The 17,591-nt window shown below is 33.8% G+C and overlaps 2 protein-coding genes across 5 annotated transcripts in view; one reads left to right on the top strand and one right to left on the bottom strand.

Moving 5' to 3' along the window:
* The window catches only part of LOC129786437 (kinesin-like protein KIF3A), a 30,294-nt gene that overhangs the window by 6,971 nt on the left and 5,732 nt on the right, over nucleotides 1–17,591 (top strand). The window lies entirely within an intron of this gene.
* Nucleotides 783–12,608, bottom strand: LOC129786524 (uncharacterized). 4 transcript variants are annotated; one of them, XM_055821613.1, is made up of 5 exons: nucleotides 12,455–12,608; nucleotides 12,085–12,170; nucleotides 9,228–9,352; nucleotides 3,533–3,693; nucleotides 783–1,799 (listed from the first exon to the last, which is right to left on the bottom strand). In XM_055821613.1, exons 2-5 carry the CDS (start codon nucleotides 12,095–12,097, stop codon nucleotides 1,562–1,564), a joined length of 537 nt encoding a protein of 178 aa, XP_055677588.1. In that variant the 5' UTR covers nucleotides 12,098–12,170; nucleotides 12,455–12,608; the 3' UTR covers nucleotides 783–1,561. The 4 variants fall into 4 exon arrangements, with proteins under 4 accessions (XP_055677588.1, XP_055677590.1, XP_055677589.1 ...); XM_055821615.1 differs by lacking the exon at nucleotides 12,085–12,170 and adding an exon at nucleotides 10,057–10,221 and having other exon boundaries at nucleotides 12,455–12,607; XM_055821614.1 differs by lacking the exon at nucleotides 12,455–12,608 and adding an exon at nucleotides 12,318–12,401.

Raw genomic sequence — 17,591 nt, forward strand, 5'->3', positions numbered from 1 at the left:
TTGGCATGGTGAAAGATATTATAGTCAGCTATAACATATCAAAATATGAAGCAAATCTATAAAGCGGTGCTCGAGATATTCATCGAAAACTCATCGAAAATTTTGTTTTCGATTTTAGCGCCACTTGCGGTCATTTTTTGAACTTGCGATGTTCCGAACAGTTGTAGGGCTTGTTAATATCTTTCATTTGAGCCTGAGTTGATCAAAATCGGTCAAGCCGTTCTCGAGTTATGGCCGATTTTCGATGAAAAATTGCGACGGCCATATTGGCTAAACGGCTTGGCCGATTTTCGAAAATGAGATATCGTTGGAAAGGTATTGATGTCCCCTACAACATATAAAAATTTCAGATTTTTAGCTATTACAGGGGCTGAGATATAGCAAAAACAAAATTTTGAGGTTATTCAAAATGGCGGACGGAGGGGTGGGGGGTTGGATTTGACCTCATAATCGGATGTCTTCCACCCGATATTTGAACTTTGCCGTTGACCGCAAGTCTCTATCTATTACCGTTCTCTTGTAATTTAGCAAAAGGTTCCGGCCGGCCGGACGGACGGACGGCCGGCCGGACGGCCGGCCGGAAAGATTTTTGGCGCCACCGTTTTTTGGAATGTAGGGACCCTAATTCGTGCTCATCCCAAGTTTGAGCCCGATCTGACGACTTTGCATTTTGGAGTGTACACAGAAGCTGTGCTTCTTTGAAGAAAGAATCACAGCTAATTATTAAAAAATAATATTGAAAACTAAAAGGCACGATGGATTGATAAAGTTTTAGATAAGAATATGTTGATTTGCCCCCCTTTTGAGGGGGGCTTTTATTTGTACATTAATCGTCTCAAGATGTGATTTATTTTCATCTTAAATATCTACTATTTGGTATTTCTTCTCGAGAAAAAAAATTCTTAACATGAAAAGTTCTTTTCTGAGATGGAGGAAAAGTTGAAAAGAATTTAGAAATGATTTTTTTTAACTGTTTATAAATCAGGAAAAATGAATTGGAAGTTTATTAATTTTTTGAACCATCTTCAGACCCTTCATCAGGTCCATAAACGTTTAAAAAATTATGAAAAATGTCGCAGAAATCTAACAAATTAGAAGTAAATTAAATAGAATAAAAATCATGAAATTCAAGTAAAAAAAAAACACTCAAATCTAATTTGTACGATTTTTATTTAATTAAACTTCATCTTTAAAATAAATATTCATTAATATTTTCTCTTTTTTTTTTAATTACTTTAACCTCCATCTCAGAGGTAAAGGGAAAATTTTACGTGAGACAAATGGACGGAATTTCTGGACGTTCTAATCGTTTTTCTTTTAATCGTCTTTTTCACTTATTTTATAACTTTAAAAAAAATTGTGCTCTCTACAAAATATTTTGCATTTTTTTTGCAAAAATATGCTACAAGAAATCGTCATTAAGTGATTGAAGAAAAAGGGAAGGAATGATATTCGCGTGTGAATTTTTAAGATTACAAAAAACAAACATTCTGTGAGAAATATTCTCCAGAAGTGTTTCTACGGGGAAGATTCGCGAAAGGGATGATGTGTAGGTGTGTGCCTATTCCAAGTAGCCGCGAACTCCTTGTCGCAATGTTGCCAGGAGATCAACGAGGAAGACCACAGCGGCAACAACGGCGACGGATCCAGCGGCACAGAGAAGGTCCATTCGTTGGGTGTTTGGATGCCAGTAGTTGCGATTTTTCGTCTCTGACCAGTCACGCAGAAGGGCAGCCCCACATGCGACGAAAAGAATGGCCCCAATGAAGTTTAGCAGAGCTGCTGTCTTCCATGTCATTCTGTGAAAGAATAAACCAAAATTGTGAATAAGAAAAAAAATCGTTTTTATTCTAAACTAAGAAATTGTGGGCGAAAAAAAGAACAGACGGTGATAATTTGAAAATTATACTCTCATTTCCTCCCAAGATGGTAAAATAATCACAATTTTTTTTCTCTGTCTCCTCTTCACAAATTACTCTTTGAAGGCTTTTTCCGTGAATTCATACAGCTGGAAAATTTTTGTGGAAAATTTATATTTATTTAATATTTTTTCAAGCATTGCAATGTGCGGATTTTTTGTTGTTTGAGTAATTGGGATTTATGAATCGGTCGTTTGTTGGCAAGAACCTTCACGATTGTTTCAATTTACTACGCAGTTCAGAAGCAAATATCAAAAGAGTTGCGCGGGGAATTAAGTAACTTTAAGGTTTAAAACTTTAAAAAGAAGTAATAATCTCTTGAGAGAAGCGAATGGAATTCAATTTCAATCGTGGGAATGTTTTTTTTGTGAGAATCTTTCGATATATTTCAATTAGAGATTTCATTTCTTTTTTTTTTTTTTAGAAAAATAGGTAATTAATAAATTATTTCCAGTTGTCTTATTCAATTGAAATATTAATTAATTTTAAGATCTTCTTCGATGAATTTTAGAGCCAAATGGAAGAGTTTTGTGATAAGTCTTTTATAAAAAAATAGAACTTTGAGAACAATTTTAGTTCTGTCTTCTTGAATATTAATCTCGTTTTTCTTAACTTCAGGGATGATTGAGATCAAACAGGGGTTGATTTTGTACAATAATTCTTAATTTTATTGCAAAATGTTTTTTTTTGTTTCTTTAAAAGTCAAAATTCATTTCTGGTGCAATTTTTTTCACCATAAGTGTTTAAAATAATAGGTAAAATAGTTTTTTTTATTCCCCCCCCCCCCCCCCCCCCCCCCCCCCCCCCCCCCCCCTAGCAAAAAAAAATAGTTAAAATATGTATGAATGTAGTTCTGTAAAAAAAAAGTTAAATAAATTAAAATGATTCTAAAAATATTTTCACTAAAGACAATTCCGAAAGCCTTTACATTATTATTAAGGACTGAACCTTTATTAAATTTCCCTCACAAAACTTTTTAAAATTAACTAAAAAGTTAAAATTAAATCAAATTTTTGGGAAAAAAATCTCTTGATCAGAAAAAGTTTCTTTGGGTGCGGGAAAATGTTTTGAATGATCAGGAAAATATTTAATAATCGGTCAGAAAAATGTTTCATTTGTCTCGGAAATGTGCCATTAGCATCGTAACCAGGGAGGGTCTTTAAGTTGCTAAGACGTCAAAGTAAACACCCCTTAAAACGTACTGGAACTCTAGTCTTTCATTAGAGATCGAATAAAATTATCTTATTGCTAAAAATTACATAAAAAAATTTAGAAAGAGAATTTTGAAACATTAGAAAAATTTTAAAATATAAAAAAAAACATCAAAGCTATAATAGAGAAATTTTAAATGTTAATAATGCATTTTGAACGTTTTTAAATTAAAGAAAATCCCAAAACAACCCCTTAAATACAACTCTGACTTTCCCCCTCTGAGCCATGGTCAAACTGAACACTCTCCTGATCAGATAGAATTTTTTTTGATCAAGAAAACGTTCTTTTGGCTAAAAAACTAATTTTCCGATCGAAAAAAATGAAATCATTTTTAGATTCTTTGCCAAAGGGCAATAGAAATATTTTAATTAAAAATAAAATGTAAAAGTCAAAGAACTTACGTGTCCTGGAAGACCTTCCCCAGTAAATAGGCTCCGGAGATAATGATGTAGGCCCCAAAGGTGGCATAGCACAGGGCAATTGTGCGCTGTGTTACAAATGTCCGGTAATGGGTATTGTTGGCGGGATCATCGAGCAATCCGATGCAGACAATTGCAAGTGCCTGGGAGGAATGAAGAAAAAATTATATTTAATACAAATTCTCCTTTTTGCACGATCTCATCAATTGAATATTCTCCTATATTAGTATTGAGCTCATTTAAATGAGTCAATGAGACAGAGAGGAGAATTCCGTGGAAAAAGAAATGAGTGGTTGCAAGTAATGTTGTTGTTGTTGTGGCGGATGGAAACCCATAAAATGCCTGAGAAAATGGCTTGTCTCTTGCAAGAAAAAAAAAGAAACATTTTAATGTTTAAGAGTTTGTTTACAAGAAGATTTTCGTCTGTTGACCTTCACTGTGTGTTACATTGGGGTATGTGATTGTTCTGTGTGTACCCACCTCTTGTTCTTTTCTTGCAAAAGAGCATGAACTTGTCCCTCAATCAATGGTATTATATTCTGTGCTTAGAGGTCTCTTATCTTCCAAGTTTAATTTTTTGTTGTTCTTTGTTTTCGCACTACAAATCATTCTATATACTCTGGTGCTGCGGGGCTACCTGTGTTAATTCAATTAACAGCAATTTTTGCTCTCATATAGAAGCATTGTAACAATACTCTGCCATATTAACCGCAGGCGTTAAACTTCTTTTATGCGCCTTTTTTTCGCGCCACTCATTGATGAAAATAAGTCAACAATATGACCATTTGCTGATGTAATTTTTCCTCTTCTCCACTAAACAATTTTCAATTCAAGGCCAAAAAATAAACTGCTACAACTTATCTTTTTTCTATCTATATCTCCTTCTTCTCACATCTATTGTGATGAAACATCGACACATGATTCTCCATACAAAATTACATAAAATCTTTTTTCTCGTGATTTTTTTTATTAAATTATTATTGCTATTTGCGCAATTAAATGCATCACAGAGAGAGAGAGAGAGATGTTAGATCTCGATCTAATGTGGTTTTGTTGTAGCAACAGAGTCTTGCAAATGAAGAATGTATTTTAATAAACTTATCAACCATGTCACGCAGACGTCGTTTATAAAAAATTCTTCACTCCTCTGACTCAGATTATATAGTTTGAATGGCCATTCATGAGATGCTAAATGTTTTACGAAAATTAATGGGTGGTTCCAAACACACAATTTTACGCAGGAATTTAAGTAAATTCTCTGTTGAAAATGTTTAATGTTTTATTGCCTTTTATGGCCTATTTAACTTTGCAACATTATACTCCTAAATGGAATTCTCAGTGAATGTAAATAGAAGAAATCTCATAAAGTCAAGGAAAATTTTTCAGTAGCTCATTAACAAGATCTACAAAACAAAATGTGATTAATCTTTATGTTTTTTACAAGCATTATATAGGTCTTAAGTGATTCTTTCTTGTGTTTATTCAGTTTACCTGAAATACCAATGACCTTAGGGCAGGAAAACATGATTTTCCGCCGGAAAATCATTTAATTGTTTCAAGAGAAATGAACGCAAAGTTCAAAGTTATTTCATTTGCTGAATTAGACTTTTGGTCTATATTTTTTTTGTAAATGATTGGAGAGAGTAATGAAAATTGGGAAATTAATAAGAAGAGCTTTGTAATCAATAACAAATATTTTTCTTGAACTTTCTTGAAAGAAAGTAATCAAAAGAATTTCTAAAAAAAAATCTCACCTTAAAGAATTTCTCTGAATATTTTATTACTAATTTGAAATATAAAATTAGGAAGGAAAAAAATTAAAGAGATTAAGAAAACATTCATAAAAAACCGATTAATGCGCAAAATAATTAGAAATTATTTATTTTACTTAATTAATAAAGAGATTTTGCCATGATCGCTTGGAAATTATTTAATAACTGATGAAGGGGACAAAAATCCCGGAAACAATATTCTAACTGAATGATTCGCCAAAGGAATCAAAATACTCAATAGACGAACGAGAGTACCTACTAAATTCTAACCAAAGAAGTGAAATTTACCCAGAATTTACTATATTTTTGGCTAGAATTTAGTACTTTTAACTATTGATTTTAGTACCTATACTTTTTCGGCTTAAACTTTTTACTTTGGCTTCAGTATTTTTTTTTTTGAAAATTCAATCTTAAGTAAATTCAATAATTAAAAGACTAAATTCTAGCCAAAAATATAGTAAATTCTAACTGAAGAAGTGTACTGAAAACAATGGAAAAAGTAGATACTAAATTTAAGGCGAATAAGTATACTAAATTCAATTCCTAAAAGTACTTTTCAAAAAAGCAGTAAATTCAAACAGAGAAAGTACTAAATTCAAGCCGAAGAAGTACTAAATTTTAGCTGAAAATGAAAATATTCAGATCTTTGGAAAAATTGTGATTATTTGCGAAAACAGTCAAAATATTCGGCAGATAAAAACCCCTTGCCGGAAACGTTAACAAATCATAATAAGAAAATTGAACTCTTAAAATCTCTTTGCTTTTTCAAATATTTTTAATTAAAATATTTCATTGTTCATTTTGCAAAACGTTCATAACATTAATCAAATTTATGATTCTAATAATATCCTATACTACCTTAAAATAAACAGCAAGGAAGTAGGACATAATCCTTTATTTATTTCGCATCATAGGTGTGTCATTCCTTAATATTTTATAACTTTTCCTGGGAAATTTCTTTTCATTTTTCTTCTGCATTGAACTTTTGATTGATTCATTATACCTTCCTCTTCATGTCCTTTCATTCCATACAATACATATAGATATAGTCTGATATTATATAGATAGGTAAAGGTGATTGAAGGCTCAATAACTTTGGATCAACTCCGCGAGAGCCATTAGTTTTTGTTTCACGAGGAAAATTAGTAGTTTAGCTGTGATTCCCTTTTTCGTGGGCGCCATATGATGGGAATTGATGAGAAATTTGAGCACGCAATGCCATTGTTGCTCAATATGATTAATATTTAGGGAGGGTGAGAAAGTGATAAAGGACAGAGAGAATGGGGCATTATCACTTTTGGAATTTATTTATATACTTTTTTGTAGTATTTTTTGAGGTGAGAAAGCTTCATGGAAGGAAATTTCAGGTAAACATTTGTGCTAAATGGCTAATTGATTGTCCCAGGAACACACCCATTCAATTAATTCTTGAGGGAGATATTGCGTTCTACTTCACTTTTGGCCCATTTTTCCACCTTTGGGGTCACGCATGGTGTGTTGGTCATTCACATGATAGAAGGGGTGGCTTTTTTGACGGGGGCTTGCAAACGCACGCGGTAGAGAGTGCAAGTTTTTGATGGCGTGCTAACGGCAATGAAATTGTGATTAATCCCAAAGGGGAGGTGTTCTTTGTGTTACACGTGAAAAAATCCTCCCTTTCGTGTGGTTATAGGCTAAGAACAGGTAGTCCGGCGGAACAAAGTAATCGATATCCAATTGATTTTTCAGTCTGGGAAAAGGAAGGGAGAGAGCGAAAAAAGTCGACGGGAAATGTGGGTTAAATGGCAGAAAATCTCCTCTTTCCCACCCTCACCGTGAACTTTGCGCAAGTGTGTTTATATTTTCATTCATTTACATGAAATGCAACTCCACACAAGTCTGTGGAAATGATATATGATACATTAATGTAGACTTGGAGGTGTCAGTGAAAGTTTCACGCTCTCATACGTTTTTTTTTATCCTATTGTAAAAAGGAAGATAAGATTAAGTACTTTACATTTTAATTCATGACTGCATTTTGCTCGGCAATGCAATTTAAATTTTTCTTTTACAACAATTTTCTCAGAGAAAATTGCGGGAAATTTCTCTGTTTCCATTGTTTTGGGGGGATTGCACGTGCAATTTCTTTCGGGATGAAATGAAAAGATCGCGCGCGAGGAAATTGAGAGCACAAGAATTGGGATCTTCACACCCATATTTGTTTACACGGAGAGGAAATAATATGTCCAAAGTGATGAAATAATGAGTTAAGTGATAATATATCGAGCTGAAAGGCAAGTAGCCAATTGGAAGATGCACATTTTTATGCATAAATTAGCATTAAGTGGAAGTTAATTTATTCCCATATGAGTGGAAGTTTTTCTTTTCACAATTGTTCTTGAATGATTCACAAATGTAATGTATTCAGAGCGTTTTGTTGTACAGTTTTACGCAGCATTGTAGGGTGGTGGGACTAAAGTGTAGGCGGATGGGTGATCTTTAACCCTTTAAATGGTTTTTAGGAACTGTCTGGGTGTTTTAGTTTGTAATTGCAAGAGTTCTAGGAGGGTTATTAGTCAAACTGAGAATTCGGGAATTTTTGAAATTATTGAAGTTATTAGTCAAAGTTTTCAAATCTTTGAGCTGTTTTCTTTATTATTTTTAAATTAAAAAAAAAACGTTTCAAGAGCTTATAAAGAACTTTTCTTGACAAAGAAAATTTCTTAAAGATAAATTTAAATGTACTGGTAAGCTGTCCAAGCTTACGAGAGCTGTGTTTCTTTCAGTGTACCAATTTTGTGAGAGCAAACTAGAGCGTAAATTAATTTAAATACGCGCAGTCGGGAAAAGTTGAAAATTAATCCCCTAAGAAATCTTTAAAACGCCATATCTCGGGAACGGCTCCATAGATTTTCGATTTTGAGCTATCGTTGGAAAGGTCTTAACCTCAACTATAATATATTAAAATATGAAGTAAATCGATATTGGCATTTTCGAAATATTCGAGTTCGAAATTTTCGAAAATTTTGATTTTGACTTTAGCGCCTCTCGCGGCCATTTCTCGAACTTGCAATGTTCTAGACATTTGTAGGGCTTCACGAAACCTTTCATTTGCACTTGAGTTGATCAAAATCCGACTTGTAGAACCCGAGATATGACATGCCAACTTTGGAAGGCTATATCTCGAGAACGGCGACATAGATTTTCTTCATTTTTGGCATGGAGCTAGATAATATGGTCAGCTATAACATATCAAAAAATGAAGCAAATCGATAATGGCGTTTTCGAGATATTCATCGAAAAATTTGTTTTTGATTTTTGGCCCTCTAGCGGTCACTTTTGAAACCTCTGATGTTCTAGAGAGTTGTAGGGTTTGTTGAGATCTTTCATTTGACCCTGAGTTGATCAAAATTGGTCAAGCCGTTTTCGAGTTATGGTCGATTTTCGATGAAAAATTGTGGCGGCCATATTGACTAAACGGCTTGACCGATTTTCGAAAATGAGGCATCGTTGGAAAGCTCTTGATGGCCCCTACAACATATCAAAATTTCAGCCCTCTAGCTATAATAGGGGCTGAGATATAGCGAAAACAAAATTTTGAGGTTATTCAAAATGGCGGACGCAGGGGTGGGGGGTAAAATTTGACATCATAATCGGATGTCTTCCAGTCGATATTTAAACTTTGCCGTTTACCGCAAGTCTCTATCTATCACCGTTCTCTCGCAATTTAGCGTTGTACTCCGGCCGGACGGCCGGACGGCCGGAAAAAAAATTTTTTGGCGCATACGTTTTTTGGAATGTGGGGACCCTAATTCGTGCTCATCCCAAGTTTGAGCCCGATCTGACGACTTTCGATTTTGCTCGGTACACAAAAGCTGTGTCTGAAAGAAACACAGCTAAAAAAATAAGAAAATAATCAAACTTACCAATTCGAATAGTTTGAAAAGTGTTGGCCAGTATTTGTTGGCACCCGTCACGTAATTATTCTTGTACGCCGAATCAACTCCTGTTCCTGTTTCACCGGAATTTGCCATTTTGAGGTGCGAAATTTCTATTTTGTTGCGACAATTTTGTATAATTGTTTCATGTAGGTAACACAATACCAAAAATTGTTGATGAAGTGCATGATAGAGAGGAGAAGAAAACATCTCAATTAGTTTAAACTTAAAGTTTTGTATGGATAGAAAACAAAAACATCAAGATAGCAAAATGCAAAGATGTTGTTACTGTGAGAGTCTCATGTGAATGGGGAAAAAAATGTCATGAGAAAGTTTGATGAAGTTTCCATTTTTCCAGCATTTCAATGAAGTCTTGTTACTTTTTTTTTCATTCTCTCGTTCTTCTAAATATATAGTTTTTCTCTTAATTTTTTTTCTTGTCTCACTAGAGCAGACGGAAGTGCAATTGTGTTTTAAAAGGGAGGCAGCAAAAAAAAAACATTCCATTCATTTAGTTCATTTTAGTTACTTTGTATTGTTAAGAGAAAAAAAAATCGTGGAAAATGAGATAAAATTCTTTGGTTAGGCACGTGAAGAAGTTTAATGTTTTTGTGCTACAAAGTGTGGCAAATTTTGTTCTTTAAATTTTTTTTATTGAAAAAGAATTCTACAAAATTTTTTTTTTATTGCAAAATCTTTCAATTCTTGCCATTCGTTGTGGTTAGTGGAGGAGAAGACAATAAAAGGTCCATCATGCCAATTTGATTAATCAATTGTAACACACTCAATTTAAATGACTTTGAATTTTTTTTGATACCTATATTCATTGTTGGACTTGAGCTAAATTTGCTTTATATCAGAGTGCTTCAAATTTTCTTCTTTTAAATGTTTTCTTATGGATGATTATAAATTTTTTTGCGTGTGTTTCTGTGACTTTGCAAATTGAAGAGTTTTCTTCACAGTGGGTGCGATTGATTGTCCACTGGATGGAAAGATATAAAAAAAAGAAAATGAGAAGAAAGAAACTATTTTAAAAATGTTTTTAAATGTGCTTCAGATGTTTTGATCTTTATACACAAGAAAGCTTTTTCATTGATACACTCCACTCACAGATGCATAAACAATTTTATTCCTTCTTGAGATGTTTGTCAGATGGTTATTCTCGTATTTGTTTATCTAAATAATACAATGGGGAGCATTTTTGTTTAATTTATTTCATGGTTTTCTTGAAAATTCTAAGATATTTGAAGAATTTTTCCAATTTAGCGAGAAAATCTCCATGAAAATTCTTATTAAAAGTTCTAAAGGGTTTTACAACCAACAAAAACGCGAAAAAAGATTGTCATCGTCATGACTCGAACCCAGGGTATTTTAGGTGTGAGCAAAGCGCTCTATCCCCTGAGCCATAAAGTAAACAAATAATAAATGTTTGTTATAAATTCTAATTTTCATTATTTGATTTTAAAATCAATTAATTAACGTTTTGAAGATTTTGCTGGGAAATAATAAAGATTTTTTTCATTTTTATGAATATTTTAGCGTTCAACTTTGTTAATTATTTTTGATTTTGAAAATATTTGTAAGTTTTTTAAGGACTTTTAAACAGCTTTAGCAATCTATTAAAGCATAAAGCTCTTCGAAACTTAAAAATGCTCTCAGAAACTAAAATTAGTTAAAATTAATTTAATTTATTAAGGCTCGTGTCCTTAAAATTCTGCTTCATTCAGTAGAATAATGAAATTACTTCAAGAAACCTAATTTAAAGTCCTCAATTTTGCTCCTTACTGTATGGAAAGTAAACATTTCTGCACTTATGTTAAAACTGCATATTTTTCTCAACTCTATTTGTATTATCTGACTGTTGATTCATTCGTTCAAAATGTATGTTTGAGCATAATTTCATAAGTATTTGTGTGTGCCTTATGCGGTAATGTTGGTCAATTCATAACTCTCGCATGTATTAGGGGCGCTGTTTAAATGGCCACAAAAGCAAAAATGTTTATTGCAAAAGAGACGAAGAAGAAGAGAATTTTGTCTTCTTATTATTTTTCCACTAAATCTCATTCATTTGACGCTGTATTGTGTATATTTTCTCAATACCATCAACCTGAATGTATATGCTGGTGAGCAAGTGTTTGAGATTACAATGAGAAGAGGTGCAAAAATATGTTTATTTGTTAGCACATTGAGAGAGAGAGAGAAGGATTGCGATGTTTTTTGATGGTACAAATAATTGTTAAATACTTTGCGTATGTCTCACGCGTGGTCTTCTCCACTTGTTGTAAGTTTTAATGCGCTTTTTTTGTAGTAAACGAGGGTGATGTGAAGGAGAAAATTACAATGAGAGACAATCACACCCGTTTTGCACCAAAGCAACAACGCCCATCCCATATGACACAGAGAGACGCATAATTTGAACATTTTCTCTATGCGAAAAAATGTGCTCACGATCACTTAAGTGGGTTGATTGAATGGGTAACCCCCAAAGATGGGATTCAATGGTTTTTCATGCATTTTCCTCTTTGGTGAAAATGAGGTACACTCCGAGTAAAAAAACTTGAATCGTGGCACAAATGAAGACACACAAAAGTCTCTCTGGGTAGAATATTATCACAAAACTCGCTTTGGGTGTCGTTTGGTGAGAAAGTTTAAACGCGCGGTGTGATGGCATCTTGGCAGAGAGAGAGAATCAATGTTGAGAATGGGCAAGAAAACCAATGAGTATGAGAGATGTTGTTGAAGAAGAAGTGTAAGAATGGAATGGAGAAGACTGCGAGAGAACACGCTTGAGATTTTTTGGGCGAGTGTATCAAACACAGAAAAATAAAATCACAATAAAAACTACCTGCAGTAGACATTTTGAACCCTGCCTATATATGAGATTATTCCACGTAATATAAATAAATTTTGCCTTTGGCGTCTTGAGAGGGTCTAAATCAGAAGGAAAAGAGAAAAGAATTGAGATTTGTTTTGATTTTTCGATTTAAAGAAGTTTCATTCAAAAGAGCATGGAAAGTTTTCTTAATTTTAAACAACTCCACCCTCTTAAACACTCTTCTTCTTCTTTGTCTCACGTACACCGCTATAATGAAGAATTTTAATTTAAAAAAAAGCAAATGCAGAGTGGAGTGAAATTGTTCTGATAAATACACAACAAGGGACAACATAAACTTTGATTGAAAAAAAAATAAAATAAAATAAATCACTCAACACACCAAAGTTCACACAAGAGAGTGTTCAAAGAGAGAGACTCCTCCTCGTGGTAAAAAGACAACCAACTATAAGGCAAGTGTTGAACACGGTATCCAAGAGGGAACTGGCGGGTTTTGCTGTTTGGCGCTATTTAATGTTTCGATGGCTCAACTTCTCGTATATATGGTTGAGTATGTTTTGTATTTGTATGTTGTATTGAAATGTTTTATACACACACACAGCTACAAACTATGCTCAACTTGCCCGGCTTTGCGCGCGTTAGTGCAAAAGAGAACGACTTTTCCAACATAAAATATGTATAGAGCTTTAAAAAAAAAAAAAAGGTAATGTTTCACTTACACGAAGAAGAATGATCAGTGTTGGAGTAAGGAAAATAAGTAAAACTTACGGGCTGTGATTCTTTCTTTGTCAGTGAAATGTGAAATTGACTGAAAATTGAGGATGGGCAAATTTTGAGGAAGGCGTATCTCGCGCACCGAATCACAGCCAACGCGCAGAAATTTTGTGAGAAGCCTTAATCGTGGGCGTTGGCTGTGATTCGGTACGCGAGATACGCCTTCCTCAAAATTTGCCCACCCTCAATTTTCAGTCAATTTCACATTTCACTGACAAAGAAAGAATCACAGCCCGTAAGTTTTACTTACCGTCCTTTCGCTTTATACTGTTCCATCCATGCTATATTTAATTTTTATCTTTGCAGTTATATATATTTATCTTTGCATTTTTATATGTATATATAATGTATATATCTATGCATTTATATACATATATTTCACTTTACTTTTGTATATGTATATATAAAACGCCCCGCTTCGCGGGGCGCGGGACTTAACTAGCTCAAGATATGACACGTAAACTTTAAAAAGCGATATCTCCGGAACGGCTACATAGATTTTCTTCATTTTTGGCATGGTGAAAGATATTATAGTCAGCTATAACATATCAAAATATGAAGCAAATCTATAAAGCGGTGCTCGAGATATTCATCGAAAACTCATCGAAAATTTTGTTTTCGATTTTAGCGCCACTTGCGGTCATTTTTTGAACTTGCGATGTTCCGAACAGTTGTAGGGCTTGTTAATATCTTTCATTTGAGCCTGAGTTGATCAAAATCGGTCAAGCCGTTCTCGAGTTATGGCCGATTTTCGATGAAAAATTGCGACGGCCATATTGGCTAAACGGCTTGGCCGATTTTCGAAAATGAGATATCGTTGGAAAGGTATTGATGTCCCCTACAACATATAAAAATTTCAGATTTTTAGCTATTACAGGGGCTGAGATATAGCAAAAACAAAATTTTGAGGTTATTCAAAATGGCGGACGGAGGGGTGGGGGGTTGGATTTGACCTCATAATCGGATGTCTTCCACCCGATATTTGAACTTTGCCGTTGACCGCAAGTCTCTATCTATTACCGTTCTCTTGTAATTTAGCAAAAGGTTCCGGCCGGCCGGACGGCCGGCCGGAAAGATTTTTGGCGCCACCGTTTTTTGGAATGTAGGGACCCTAATTCGTGCTCATCCCAAGTTTGAGCCCGATCTGACGACTTTGCATTTTGGAGTGTACACAGAAGCTGTGCTTCTTTGAAGAAAGAATCACAGCTAAAAAAGCAAAGAATGGAATGAGTGGATGTCTTAAAAATATTGTTGGTATCCCGCATGCAAGAGTTTTGGTTGTTTTTATGCTTCAACTGGGTGTGTATTTGCTTTGCTTACAACTAAACATATGGTATGATTTCATGTGGTTGGTAACATACAAAAATGTTTTATGCTACATTTAAAAAGACAGGTTTTTCACAACATAAGTAGCAAACTTCGAGCGATGTCTTTCATTCTTTTTTCTTTCATTTTGCTCTCAAATACAACAATTTTCACCTCAAGATGTGTGATGAAGTAAAAGAAGAAAAAAATCCTCTTTAGCAATTCATTTAGTTGATGTGTTGCTTCTCAAGGCATTGGACTCCATTTCCATCATCCCACAAACACCTAAATACTCTCCTCTCTCTCTCTCTGCCAAGAATCCATTTGTATTTTATTTCACTTTATACGTTTGGATTCCGATCAATTTTCAAAAGTATTCGTGTGGCGTGTCACACTGCAATGGGCGAGGATGCCGTCGCATAAATCGTGACGTAGTTGTTTAGCAGCTAAGTTGCTTTGGTGACTTGGTGGACTTTCTTTTGCGTTGACCTCTTGCTCTGGCAACTTCCACAACACACGGGTGTGTACGCGATGGTGGAGAAATTGAGCGGGAAAACTGTTCTTGCAACTGCACTTACAACGTACCTAACTCCTCAATGTGTAGTTTCCACCACACTGCAAAACCCCGCATGTTGTTGTTGGCTGCTGCTACAGCGATCATGCTCAATGAGAGGACATTTACACACAGAATTGCGATGGAGAATGTGTCGTGTGGGTGATTTATATGATGGATAATTTATTTAACAAGTTTACCGTTCAGAACACAATATTGTGTGGACATCGTCCGATTGAGAAGAGAGAGAAACATTTTAGAGGCCTGAAACGTGAGGGTGGAGTTGGTGCAAGCATTAAAATGTAATCAGAGTTGAAATTGCTAGTTGGCTCAACAATACCTTATGTATACTTATGGAGGAGGTTTTATGTCATTTGTGAGGTTGGTTATTAGTCTAATAGTTATGTTGGTTCTTCTCAACGAAGTTTTTTGTACTATCTATAAAAGGGGAATATTTTTGTTAAATTATTTTTGAAAAATTCATTAGCATATAGTTCTTCATGCGAAGAAGAATTTATTTTAATTAGATTCTTTAAGGATCTACAATTTAAAAGATATTACTGAGTGAGATTATCATGATAGGAAAATAGTTAAATTCTTAAATTCTGTCAATGCCCAGAAAATCATCCACATTTATAAAGTTAAAAACGGTCTCTTGCATTCCAATTTAGTTTTAAACACGAAAGTTAATATCCAAAATACCCGAAATGCTCATCCAATTGTAACTAACAAGCCGCGTACCACTAAGTTTGGCGTTAAAGCACTTATGTTTTCATCTCTTAAATTATTCAATGAGTTCATAGTTAAGAATCCAAATATCTCCCTGTCTAAACTGAAAGAAAAACTGTCAAGCACTGAATTTGTATAGAATAACATGACTTGAAGTTCATTTCCTTACTCGTAGATCTCTGTTAGTTAGCATTCTGTTTTTTATTGTATTACTTATGTATATAGTCCCTTTATGTTGTAATTATGACTGGGGCATAAATAAAGTCATCTTATCTTATCTTATCTAAATAAAGCAAAAAGTTAGAGTGAGAAGAACATTAAATTTTTTTTTGTTTAAATTCCTTAAATATAATTAATTATTGAGATATGATTTTAGAAAAATATTGAAGAACAACATAATTTTAAGCGTCAAGGATACTAATTAAGCTTAGTAGGTATTTTTAGCTTAGAATTCAGAATTTAGAATAGAATTTTATCTGACATTTTGTCAGCAAAAAGTAAATTCTCAGTTATTAATAATTGAGCTATTCAGAATTCAGCTGTATATTCTGTAATAAAAATCCTGAATTCTGATAACAAATCCTATTATTCTGTCTGCTTTTAGAATTTCTATTGTTTGATTCTTCTTATTTTGTTGTCAAATATTTAGTTCTGTCATAATAAATTTTTTTTTTTCACTGTCAGCACGTTATTAAATTCGGTCATTAAGTTCTAAAATTCTTTTATTATGCCTGCAAAATTTATTATATTGTCGTAAAAATGACCTTTGCGAGGATGTGTTCGAAAGGGGCAGAAGAGGAAACACTGGCAGTATCCTTTGAACAGCACTTTATTACACAAATCTCCTCTATCCCGCCGGCGTCAGCCGCTACAAATTGTTGGCACAATAACTCTCGCTTAGGAATTGGCGCGCGTTTAGCTGCGCCTGAATGTCGGCTGCGGGCGATCTTGGAGAGGCGCGGGAGATTCCGGCTATGGCTTTAGTTCACTGCAGCGGTGGATCGCGCAGGTGAGTATCTCAATGCAGCGTGTAATCGCGCGATTGAGTTTAAGTAGTGATTAGTTGGACTTAAGCGCTATAAGCAGCTATTTTCACTATTTTCCCAAGAGCCTCGAGTCCAGGCCGGATAGAGGCAGTTATATTCCAGACTTCAATGAATGGCTCTTGAAGTATTCGCTTTGAAGGGAAAGGAGCCAATTCCCCCAAAGGATTCGAGTCCCAATTGAAGCCGAAAGGGAAACTGGGACCACTGTTTCCTCCGACCAGAACTTGCGACAACAATATTTTGTAAACAAGTTTTTATCGTTATCAGCACATGTTTCTATTTTGTTAGCAGATTCTTCTATCATATCAGCAATTTGTTATATTTTGTAAGCAAGTTAATCACTTTTTTTTCTTAAGTTCAACATTGTCAGCAAATATTTAGATTGTTGCATTTTTTAATTTGCCAGAATTTTTTCTTATTAGCAAATTCTTTAAGTTCTTGTTATTATTATTATTTTTTTTTAATAATCATGCTTTATTCCCCTAATAAATTTTGTCAGCAAGTTTAAATATTCTGTCAGCCAACGAATAGTTTCTTTTGTGAAACGAATAATTCAGTAAAAGAATACAAAGATATATTATATTCTAATCTGAATAAGCTCTGAGAAAATTTAATAGTTTTTTTTCAGCTATTATTTCCCCTTCAAAGAAAATTTGATCAATAAAGGGAAAAAAATCAGTATTTTCATATTTAAGTAATTTTATGTAAAGAATTGCTGAGCTTAAAATTTTATGAGTCAAGTTCTGAAAAAATAAAATAAAATAACTCTTCAAGATAATTATTTTTTGTTATCAGTTTTTTATTTAGTTCCTCTCGAAAGATTTTTAATTAATTATGCTATATCATTCAACATAATTATGCACTTTCTTTTAAACTCTAATCTGTTGAAATAGCAACTCTGCAAATGATCGTTTTGACTGAATGAATGCGTCAACATTGAATAATCGTGCGAGAAATAAAAACCTAATACATCAAAGCGTGAAATATATAATATGTAGAATTATTATTGTATTCAGAATTTAATGATTTCATACTTTAAATGGTAAAAAAATCCAAGGAATTTATAAATAGTTTTGAATGTTGAGCTGTTTTTTTTCGTCTTCTCCCGGTAA

This window comes from Lutzomyia longipalpis, chromosome 1, assembly GCF_024334085.1.
Source record: "Lutzomyia longipalpis isolate SR_M1_2022 chromosome 1, ASM2433408v1".
NCBI lineage: Eukaryota > Metazoa > Arthropoda > Insecta > Diptera > Psychodidae > Lutzomyia > Lutzomyia longipalpis.